This window comes from Theropithecus gelada, chromosome 18 (assembly GCF_003255815.1).
Source record: "Theropithecus gelada isolate Dixy chromosome 18, Tgel_1.0, whole genome shotgun sequence".
NCBI lineage: Eukaryota > Metazoa > Chordata > Mammalia > Primates > Cercopithecidae > Theropithecus > Theropithecus gelada.
Window position 1 is genome coordinate 23,676,319 of NC_037686.1, and position 11,957 is coordinate 23,688,275.

The following is an 11,957-nucleotide window of genomic DNA, read 5'->3' on the forward strand; positions in this document are numbered from 1 at the left end:
AGCTAAGGATTTTGAGATGAGGAGATCATCCTGGATTACCCAGGTGGACCCTAAATCTAATGGCAAGCACTCTTGTAACAGAAAGGTAGAGAGAGATTTCACACACACACAGAGGCAATGTGAAGACAGAGGCAGTGATACGGCCACCACGCACCTGAAGCTGGAAATCGCAAGGAGGATTTTCTCCAGAGCCTCCAGAGGGACTGTCATGCTCACACCTTAATTTCAGACTTCTGGCCTCCGTAATTTTGAGAAAATAAACGTGGTGTTTTAAGCCGACATGTGGTAATGTGTTACGGCGGCCCTAGGAAAATAACACACCACCCCATGACAGGTACAACTTTGTCCATTAGAAGATGAGAAAACAAACTCAAAAGAAAGTTAACACAGGTAGAATTAACAACTCAGGATTCAAGCACAAGCCTGAGTGACTCTGAGGGGAAGGGATTTGGAAGAAACCTTGGTTCAAGGCCACAGAGGAGAGGGAGAGACAAGGAAAAAGAAATCTTCATTGTAAAAAGTTATAAGGGAAGTGAACATATGAGAGATTAACCAGATTTCCTTTAATACAAAGAGGAGGAGAAAGCCAGAAGGGATCCTTAAAAGTTACAGAAGAGAAAATGATTTCCTGTATTATCTACAGAACACAGGAAATAATATAGACAAAAGTAAAAATCTGAATGCACCACTCAATATTAACTACAGATATGTGAATCAGGTACCTCTTTCTAAGAATTTCTAAGGATTTATGATAATCTTCTAAATATCTGTTTCTGACACTGAAAAATTTTCTTCTTTCCACATCTAGCCTCTTGTTCAATAAATCCCCAAGAATTACTCATCCATGTGGGTAAAGGAAAAATATGTTATCTTCAATAACTATCGTGTAAACCCCAAGGTTAGGCCAGACTATTCATGAAATATTATTCATACTACAGCTAGGACTAAGGAAGATGGGTACTACTTGGATTAAAAACAAAAAAATGACAAACATCAAGGATGTGCCAGGCTTTTTAAAAAAAAAAAAAAAAAATTCTTTTATGTCAAAGTACTATTTGTCTGACCATGGTAACAATAATTTAAAACCAGGTATGGACTCAAGGAAATCTGCAGTGCAAATTATTACTAACATATAACATCCTTACCTCTACTTTTCAAGTTATGAGCTGACAAAGTCTGCAAGAATTCTGTGTTCAGAGCCCCACTTTATCAAACAACAAATACAATGATCACATATGGGAGATCTATTTCAGATCTTAGCTAACAACTCAAGCTTTGCAGATTTTGCAGATGCAAACATAAAAACTGACAAGAAATCTTTGTAACAGGTGTCTTTACAACTTCCACTCTGCAGTTTAACAATCTTAAGTTATTTCTGGAGATTCTTTGTGTTGGAATACTGATCAAGGTTAAACATTTTTTAATAAAAACTGACTTTTCCAATGATCTTACTAAAAATGTTCAGGATGGAAACATGTTTATCCACGTGTTTATTGAGTGCCTACCGTTTACCAAGCAATGCCAAAAGTTAAGGGGCCATTTGGCTTCCTGTGTAAAGAACCAAGATCCTGCAAAGGCACAAACTGTCTAAAACATCAGACGGACTTTTGCAACAACCAGATCATTAGTTCAGCCTACTTTAACCCTAGTTGATAATTCAAAAAGTAGACTCTGAACCTAGTGATATGAAAACACTATCTAACAAAAGATAACTATCAGCCCTGTCATTTGCTAATGCACCGTATAATTCACTTAAAATAACTATATAGCTTTTTTAAAGCATGACAGGAACCCTAAGAGTTATGAACCACACTGTGGAAAGTGGAATCAGGAGGAAATTAGGAAATCAGGGAAGGAAGAATGCAGGCAATTAAACAGATCTTAAAAATCTAATCAGGAAACTCACTTAATGACATTACAGACTGAAAGACCAAGCCATAAATAAGCAGGCCCAGGAAACATTATAAAATTGTTGAAAATTAGTGATGTCAGAGTATATAAGTGTAGAATATATAAGAAGTCTATCAAAATGAAGTAAAATGTGAACTATTTGAATATGTTTTATAATCATCTTCAATTTACTTGTGTTTTCACAATTAAAATACCTTTCAGAATTCCAACTTAGTATTCATGAAAGGAAAATGAGCCTAAAACGAGAATCAGAGAAGGGAACTGGTAGGAAATGAATTTCAAAGACTTTCAAAGCATATTTTCAAATCAGTAAACAAGGCACCTTTTAATTCTCTACCTTTGGTCTCTTGATTCAAATGAAAATAATGTCCAATTTATCTTCCTATGAGTCAAACTGAAAATTGCACTATAATTAGAAGTCATAATTTCTGAGCAATTAACTTAATTATCAGGAAGGCAATATAGTAACAAGATTTCAGTAAAATCATATTAACATTTGCCTCAAATATATAAAAACAGGCCATAGTATTCAATCAAGATATCATGTTATAGTAACAAACTTCAGATAGCTACTTAAATATACCACTGTAAAGATATTATAAAAATGACTTTTCTAGCCAAATGCTAGGAAACGTTTTGAAATTACTTCCACTGAACAACCTATAATGCTATACAGTTTAATAAGTTTTACTGCTCTTAAGTGAATTACAATGTCTCTTTCTAATAATTAAAAACACTAAACAAATTTAGGATAACCCAGGACCCAATCACCTAGTCACTGCAGACTCATAAAGGAACACATGATCCTGGCAGGCATAAATAATGTATCTGTCCATTTCTCTTCTGAAGGAAAAGTTTCTTCACGATGATAGCCATCTCTATTGCCAGTAAAACATGATGTTATAAACAAGTTAATTAGGTTTTCAACAGGTAAGATTATTTCTATGAAATACCATATCGGCCGGGTGCAGTGGCTCAGGCCTGTAATCCCAGCACTCCGGGAGGCCGAGGCAGGCAGATCACGAGGTCAGGAGTTCGAGACCATCCTGCCTAACACGGTGAAACCCCATCTCTACTAAAAATACAAAAACTTAGCCGGGAGTGGTGGCGGGCGCCTGTAGTCCCAGCTACTCGGGAGGCTGAGGCAGGAGAATGGCGTGAACCCGGGAGGCAGAGCTTGCGATGAGCTGAGATCAAGCCACTGCACTCCAGCCTGGGGCAACAGAGCAAGACTCGTCTCCAAAAAAAAATCAAATGATGTAAGTAATCAATTTAGAAAAGTAGGAAGCACTATTTTTTCCCCACCATTTGGGGTATTTTTCAGAAATATCATTTCCAGTGTGCAGAATCATCTGGGTATGTGTTAAAAACGAATCAGATTCAGAATCTTCAAGACCTGGGAAATAAGCTTATTAAAGCACATCACCTTAAATAAGCCTCAAGCACATTCATACTTGAAAACTATTTCTTGTAGTAATTCTCTAAACATAACATTTGTAACAAGTAAAACAGTAGACCCTTCCTTCCAAATCAGTTTAACTTATATTAAATGTATCTTCTTTTTTTTTTTTTTTTTGAGACGGAGTCTAGCTCTGTCGCCCTGGCTGGAGTGCAGTGGCCGGATCTCAGCTCACTGCAAGTTCTGCCTCCCGGGTTTACGCCATTCTCCTGCCTCAGCCTCCCAAGTAGCTGGGACTACAGAAGCCCGCCACCTCGCCCAGCTAGTTTTTTGTATTTTTTAGCACAGACGGGGTTTCACCGTGTTAGCCAGGATGGTCTCGATCTCCTGACCTCGCGATCCGCCCGTCTCGGCCTCCCAAAGTGCTGGGATTACAGGCTTGAGCCACCGCGCCCGGCCTTAAATGTACCTTCTTTTACAAAGCTTTTGAATATACCACAATTCATTTGGACATAGGAGTATCTGTTTCATCCTTAATGAATATATAACACAACAATTTGGTGAAGCCAAAGACTTTCACTAATTCAAGTAATCAAACATAAAAACAAAGATGCAAGCAAAAAGTCATACTACATTTCTGGAGGAAAAAAAAATTAAAAATTAAGATTTGAAATTACCAAGTATATTTTCCTAAACATTTTGCTGTGCTACACAGCCAAAAATATAATTACTGACATAAACATCCTTTAAGCTAGCTCTCCTATTTCAACTGAAGAGGGGTATTGCTGTATCTTAAACCAAACTGAGCTAAATTCTGCTAAGACCAAAACTAATTATGTCCACAGGCAGTCTGACCATGAAACACAGCAAATCAAACTGGCCCAATACAGGATGTAAATGCTCAAGAAAAACAGAATCAGGGTGCTACCTGAAAGTCTCCAGTGGGCCCAAGATATAAGGTAAAAAATCTCATTATAACTGGAGTAAATGCCTAATTTTCCAAAGGCATGTTAAAGGCATTATGGGTATCCTCAGAAAACCTACTCTCAATCTTCACTTGAATCGATCTTCAACTTGAATCACTATATTACTTGTATAATTATTCTCTTTGTTATTATCCTGATAAAAGGCAGAATTTGAATGAAAACGCCTTTTAAATATTAAATCACCGTGTCCTCCAGGAATTAAGAAAACGCGAAACAGATTCAGAGGGACCAGGGGGAAAGGAGAAAAGAGAAAGGCAAAGAGGTGGGGACAACCTGCTCTGCTTAGGCTGGCAAACCGCAGACTCAGGCAGTTGTGACAAAAGCCAGCTTGGTCCAAGGCGGCCAAGAAAATGGACTAGAAAAAGAATGTTGCAAACACACAGGCCTGAGGAACTCCCAAGGGCGAGCTAGGAAACCCAAGCTCTAGAAAAATCACTCCTCCCACACATCTCACCTCAGCCTCCCCTCCCACCTCCACATTTCTACCTAAGACAAACATGAAAGGCAGGCTTGAAAGGGAAAAGGAGTCACAAAAGACAATGTGGGTGGGAGACAGGTGGAGGAGCAGGTCTGCCCTTTTGCAGGGTAAGCCAGGGTGCTGCAGAGTCTAAGCACACAGTATAAACACAGCACTGAGCACCAGTGTTTAAGGGAATCCTAGAGGTCTGTACAGTCTCCCAAACAAAGCACCCTCTCCAGAGTAATCACAGCCTTAAGAGGCGGTCATCTACCCTCACCTGATAATGTGTAAGGAAAGGAGCACTCATAAGGCCACTTATTTCACTGATTGCAGGTCGGTTAGAAGGTTGGTCTTTTTTTTCTCTCTCTCTTTTCAATAAACCTCAACTCTGCCTCATTGTAATTACCCTTAATGCTAACTTAGGCTATCCAAAAAATTTCATCGCTTGTCTATACAGTATTCCTTCAAACTGAAGAAGAGCGAGCTTGTATTTCCCCAAAATCTTCCATTTTCCAGGACAAAAATGAGAGTTCCTTCAACTAGGGCACAGTAGAATGAGTCAGGAATCCTAAGGTGTACACTTCAGCTCTTCCAACAATGATGTGTGACACTTTAGGCAAGTGGCCGTCTTCCAGAGCCTGTCCTTCTTCTCTCATTTCACAAACAAGGCTAGCCCTACTGGCAAGGGGTCAGGGGTGTGGCAGGGAAGATGTGGATCTCCAAATATGGACAAGGAGGTGGGCTATCTTTGGGATTTTACTCCTGGGGCTGCTCTGCCCATAGCTCTGGCTCCAGAAACCAATGCTTCTGTGCCCAAGTTTCCCCTGGCCTTGGGATCTTGGAGAGAGGGGCAAATGCAAGGGCTCTGAGGGTGAGAGGAAAAGCCACAGCTACAACCATCAGAGATGAAGCCCAGAAGAACAAGTGCCCTGAGAAGCCCTGCAGGAGAACCTGTGAGAAACAGGCTTTCCACAGGATGGGTTAGCAAATTAACTACTGTGTACCACACTGCCTCAAAAGGAAAATGCATTCTATTCCCAAGCAAATTACAAATAGTGTTTGGAATACCTATTACATACAGACACTACAAACCTAGGTTAGAAGTTCCTCTTCTAAAAGTAATCACAGACATGGCTATTTTTATCTCTAATAAACATTAAAGGCAGTAATGATAAGCACTGCTGCAGAAAAAAACCCATCACTGCCTTACTCTGCCACATTGTTTAACAGACCTACCAAATGTATTTGTAAAAGAAAGGCTAAGGTGGAAAAATAGCAGTTAGCATTGCCAGATTTCAATGAATCAAGTTTCCGTTCAATATTGCCTAATTTCCCACAAGGGCATGAGATTTGGATTAATTTACACTAAAGAGATATAGCTGAGTTACATATGCTACTCAGGAATGGCAATCTGACTGTGCAAACAATCTCTAAGAAGGCCAACTCATCTCTTGAGTGTGAAGTGGACCCACTGACTCTTGTAACAAAGCCAGGGAGTGAGAAGGAGGGTAGCAAATCTCATCAGATACTCTGAAACTATACTTGGTCTTCCTCTGTATTCCAATTTAACCCCTGTGATTCCATGTTCCAGAGGAAGTAACACAGTGAGTCACTTCCAGTTGCAGAAGTGAGTTTTATTACTCAGGCGTGTTGGAGGATAAACAGATAAATACCATTCACCTACATGAGGAAGACAACCAAATCTCTCTCCTGGGCTGCAAGCCCTTACTTCCATCTGCCTGCCTACTAATTCTTCCTGGATATCACACAGCGATCCCAACTCCATTTCTCTAAAACCAAAATAGCCCCCCAAAGACGTGCCTTTCTATACTCCCTACTAATAGCTACCTGAAGGTCTAAGCTAGAATCCAACTCTCATCTTAAACCTGTTCCTGTTTCCTCAAACCCATGATTCCCATCCATTCAATTCTGCCCTGATGAACTACCAACCTCAATGGTTCTAATCTTCTATTGTCCATTTCCCCCTATAATCCACCTTCATGCTAGAAGGGTCACTCTAAAACAATGGGCTGCATCGTTTTCAAAACTTGTGACATTTCCTGCTACTCACAAGACAAAAAAAGCATGGGATATGCGGCCAGTAAGGGAGGCCCAGAGAAAAGACATGCCCAGTACCATGGCCCAAATCTGAACTCCTGAAATGGGTCATGCAGATCAGAGCACTGGGTGAATAAAACTGAAAGACCTTTGAAACAAAGCAGACTATAACAGCTCCAAAGAACACAGCCAGGCCCACTTGCCAGGGCCAGGAGGCTAAAGAGCTATAACAAAGCTGCAGGGTAACTAGCTACCTTCTGTGCTAGCCCAGGAAGAACCCCAGCCAAAATGCCAGAGGGACTCTGAGCAAAGGACCTAAGATACCTCCCCCACAACACACATGCTTGCACACAGATCCCACACTTTGACTACCCGCCGTCCCCATCACCTCCACCATTCCCAGCAGCGCACACACCCCAGGGAGGCCCAAATAACAAAGCACTCAGCCAGATAATTCCTCTAAGGGTCCAGAGAAGTCAGACCACAGTGGCCCCACCAGATTTCACCTCTACCCAGAGAGCAAAACAGCCCATCAGTGTGTCCAGGAAAGGTCAGGGCTTCTGGTGAGTCAAATGGACAGTGAAATTCCCACTCCCAGGGAAGTTATGTAATCTCCTCCTATTATATTGCCCCACTGATTACAGGCACTATCAATGTTTTTATAATCACAGACAGCTTTGATAAAGTTGTATGAACAAAGACCAGTCTCTCTCTGCCAGGAATTTTAAACACCTCATGCATCTGAACACCAGGGCTGGGCACTGGAGCCCTAGAGACCTTTCATAACCCGGCCCATGTGCCACTCCAAGCCCTAAGCAGTAGCTGGATGGAGCTGCTCCCATCTTCTAGAAGCTTTGCTCATGCTGTTCCCTCTGACTAGGATCCCTTTGCTCAGTCCAGATAAATCATATCCATTCCATTTCAACCACTTTCTCCTCTGGAAATCCTTAACCAGCCCTCACTCCCCACCACATGCCTTCCAGCGATTTACTACAGCCGTTTTATGGGGCTCATCCCATTGTACTTCAGGGAAGAAACTAAGTCTTAGTCATCTATCTTCCATACCTCAAACAATGTCCAGCCTCTCTTGGGTGCACCACTCATTGTTGAATGAACTTACAAGTCAGCTCATCTTTGATATGACAGCAAGAAAATGACTATGTTATATTGGAAGTTATATTAATAAAGGTTTCCTATTAAATGCAATTCTATTCTCAATCCAGCCAAGTCAAAACCTTGGCGAGAAACTGCACTCATCTTTGCAGTCATGCACAAAGGTAGACACAGAATAAGAAATAATTTATGGCTCTGGCCTCTACTGGGTGGACTGGAGCAATTTGTCCATGGACTTCCTATGGTGTGGTGATGGGGCAGGTGTGTGCCATCCAGTTTCCCTGAGTAGTAAGGTTTATAATGTAAAGACAATCCCTGTGTTTCCTGTATGCATTAGACACTTCAGGAAAAATGTTTCCTTGAAAATAATGAGCTTTGAGTTCCACGGAACTCACTGCAGCTGACAACCCAAATAGTCCAGAAATGCTGAGGAACATCTGAAAACACTGGAAACTAAACAGATTATGCTGTTTACAACTGTGATGTATCTGCTCACAATGGCAAAGAGGAGGAACTAAAATGACAGAAGATCTACCTGGGACACAGGGCTCAGGACAGAAAAGAAGTAGGGAAATAGAATTAAAGTCTACCAAACAGGTTGATATGGTAGAATTAATAGTAATTTCTTAACAGAGGAGATTTGAAATGTTTATTTAGGGCACATAAAAAGTACTCATACAACACATATTTTAGTCATAAACACATTTTGCCCCAAGATGTAATTCAGGCTAAAATATGAATTGTTTTCTTGAAGTTATTATTTCAAGAAAAATCTACATACATCGAATAAAAACTAGTTATAAGAACCTAATTACTTCTGGATATGTCTCATAAATAAGAAATCTGAAGCACTTGTGCAATTGATTGATTGCCGCAGTATGAATTCAACAAGCCACATGTTTCATGGAACATCATTTTTCCTTGAAAGAACAACTGAAAAACTATGGTTATTTAAACTTGTGTATCTGACCTACATTTTCTCGAAAATGAGCAAAGTGAGCCTAACACTTCAAGAAAAACTGACAGTATTTGTTACCAATGATAAAATTCAAACTTTCAAGCAAAAATTTGCATTTTGGAAAACTGCTTCCCAATACTTAAAGATACAAAAGATTAAAAAGGAGGCTTATTTTGGCTAAATGGTACAGGGTTTTGGAAACAGATTCAGCTTGACAGGTTCACAGCATTTTATAAGTTTTTGGTTTACACTCTTCTAACTGGTTTTAATAACTTATTATCGTTTATAAGACCTACAAAAAAAGAGTAGATTAAGCCATGTCAATCTAATTGCCTACAAGACATTTGCCAAAATTTTTACATTATATCAGTGACCGTTCTATGGCAAACATTAAGCATTCAAGTAAGAAAAATTTATTAGTATTTCACACAAATTGAATTAAGAACCTACAAATAATATGCTGATGCACTAACTTTAAAAAAAGGGATGACTAGAATTCTGATTTCCTTTGGTTAGCTTTTTGAGTAATATAACTTTAACATGTTACACATAATACTAAGAAAGTGGGAAAATTGTTATGTAAGTGTGAAAAAAACTTTTTCTCCAAAATCTTTCAAAGTTAAATCCCTAGTAAAATAACATACCCCAAAGATGTCCGAACTTTTGAAGAGTTACATGAGAAAGTAAAAATTGCTATAGAATGAAGAGTTAATTTATAAGACTCCAAAAGGGCAAAAAATAAAGCAAGCCCTTGTTGAATATCTAGATAATATCAAATCCACTAAGCTACCACTGTCATTTGTACTATAGGCTTCAAGGGGTAGGTTTTTGTGAGGTTTTTTTGTTTTTTTTCTGGCCTAAAGGAAAACTGCAATAATGTTAAAATATTCTTCAAACTTTACCCTAAAACTTCTATTTTGGGATACATCATTTCACAATCCACTTCTTCTCAAACATCATCATCTGAGTTTATACACCTCACTGAATCCAAAAATGTATTAAAGGAAAAGTCTCATAGTAATTTTAAGAAATGAAGCAGTCTGGGTGAGGTTTCCATCTTCCTTCCCGGCTGCAATTCATTACAATAATCTACTACAGTCAAGACAATACCCTGATCATTCCGTCTCAAAATTCTGCAGGTGTTTTCACTCTGTAAGGGGCATTTTATTTTTAGATAACTCCGAACAAACAGCACTGGCTCAAACGACCATAGTGTGTAAGGAGAAATGAGAGGAGATGGTCACTGTTACTAAGTAATTGAACATTAAATACATAATAGCCAGGAGAAACTCAGAAAAGTTTTGGAAATATGACCTATTTTAATATGCATGTGAAGTTCCTATTTTTCATTCACTATAATTAACGCCGCATTGGCTCCTTTTCAACAAAAGGGGGACAAGGAATTAGGATATGTAATACAGTTAATTCAAGTAGTTTTACAAAAGTGTATTTTGCACCAAAGGCCAAAAAATGATAAACAGGTTAACATTTTAAACTACAAGTTCCCTTAGATAATGGTTATTTTAATCACTATTTTCTCAGAAGTCATCCTAACAGGTAGCAAAGGTAACCTACCCTTGAAAATTCGACTCAAGCAGACTAAAATAAAGGAGCATTGTTTATACAGACAACTCATCGCCTTAAAATTCCCCAAGTATGGCACAAATGTCCACTGACCCCATTCTAAAAAAGCGACCTAGGACCCTAGAATACACACATCGTTGGACTCAACCACATTCCCTGCTGTTGGCTCCTCCATATTTTTACAACCAGTTCTTATACCCGAGAGTGTTTGAATAAAACTATGATTAAGCACTGAGTTTAGGCTTAAAGACTTAACATTAAATGGATAAAGCTGTCATGAACACTCAAGAAAGCGACTAGGGCATCCCGGGCCATCACACTAATTCTGCCATGTCTATTTAATGCAATCTTTTACTTTATTAACAAACACGCATCAACGAAATGCATGAATTAACAAAACTCACATACCAAAGCCATGCCCTGAAGCAGTTTGACACTTCTGAAATAATATTTAAAACAAAACGCTTTTCTGCGGGCCCCTGTTTAAACAGCTTCAAAATCCCAGAAGTAACATCCTTAACAGCCTGCGCTGGCTGTGGTGTGACCAGGGGAAGCGAGGGTGTGTCTCGGTGCTTACCGATGCCCGGGGCCACATAGATGAAGTACAGACAGGACGAAGAGAGGGAGAAGAAGAAGATGAAGGCGAGGAGGGAGCGATTGGAAACCCGCATCATCCGCCTGAGCACAGACATCTTCCTCTTCCCGGCCAGCAGCCCAGGCTGCGCTCTCACGCCGGACTCGGGGCCACTGTCCAGGCCCTAAACTTCCATAAATGTGCTGAGAACCCCGAGACTGCAGCGGGATCCGCGCGGGGAGGCTCTGGGGAGAGGGCCCGAGCGGAAAGGAGGAAATGGGAGGGAACGGACGGAATGAATGGGGGGCCAGAGAGTCGGGGGAGGGGAGGCGCGGAGGCCGAGGGGGAAGAGGTGGAGGAGGGAGAGGGGACGGGAGCTGGGGGCCTGGGGACGGCAGGACCCAAGGAGGCCGGGGAAGGGCAAGGAGGCGCGTTTTCTCCGCCTGGCAGCGGCGGGAGGAGGAGCTGCAGGTGGGGAGAGGCGCAGGCTGCGCGCGGCGGCGCCCCTGCGGAGAGGGGCAGCGAACTGCAGCACGCCCGGCACCGCTACCCGCGCCCGGCGGAGTCCCGCCGCGAAGCTCCGCGCTCAGGGTCCGTGCCGCCCGCGTCCGCTCGGCAGGCCTGCGCCGCCTCCTGCTCCGCCTTCTGCTCCGGGCTGCGGCGTCTCGTGCCTGCGCGGGGCTAGCGTGGGCGCCGGGGCCGCGACCAGCGCGCGCGACGCGCGGGGGCCCGCGGGGGCCCTGGGGGCCGAGGAGCTGGGCGCTCGCCTGCACCGAGCCTCCTCTTCATGCCGCGCCGGGCCCCGGCGCCCCGCGGCCGCCGCGGGAGCTGAGCACAGGCCAGGGCGGCGTCCCGGCCAGCGACGAACGCGCTCCGACTCCGGCCGCCGCCAGCTGCCTGCCTGGCCGCAAGGG

At 42.0% G+C, this 11,957-nt stretch overlaps 1 protein-coding gene across 3 annotated transcripts in view; it reads right to left on the reverse strand.

Annotated features, from left to right (window-relative positions):
- B4GALT6 (beta-1,4-galactosyltransferase 6) overlaps window positions 1-11,457 on the reverse strand; it is a 64,263-nt gene extending 52,806 nt beyond the window's left edge. For 2 of the 3 annotated variants that reach the window (XM_025365006.1, XM_025365005.1), the window contains exon 1: window positions 11,047-11,457. In XM_025365006.1, the coding sequence (XP_025220791.1) occupies window positions 11,047-11,161 (115 nt within the window). In that variant the 5' untranslated portion in view covers window positions 11,162-11,457. The remainder of the gene's footprint in view (window positions 1-11,046) is intronic. The other variant, XM_025365007.1, reaches the window with a different exon arrangement.
- Window positions 11,458-11,957: the final 500 nt, after the last annotated feature.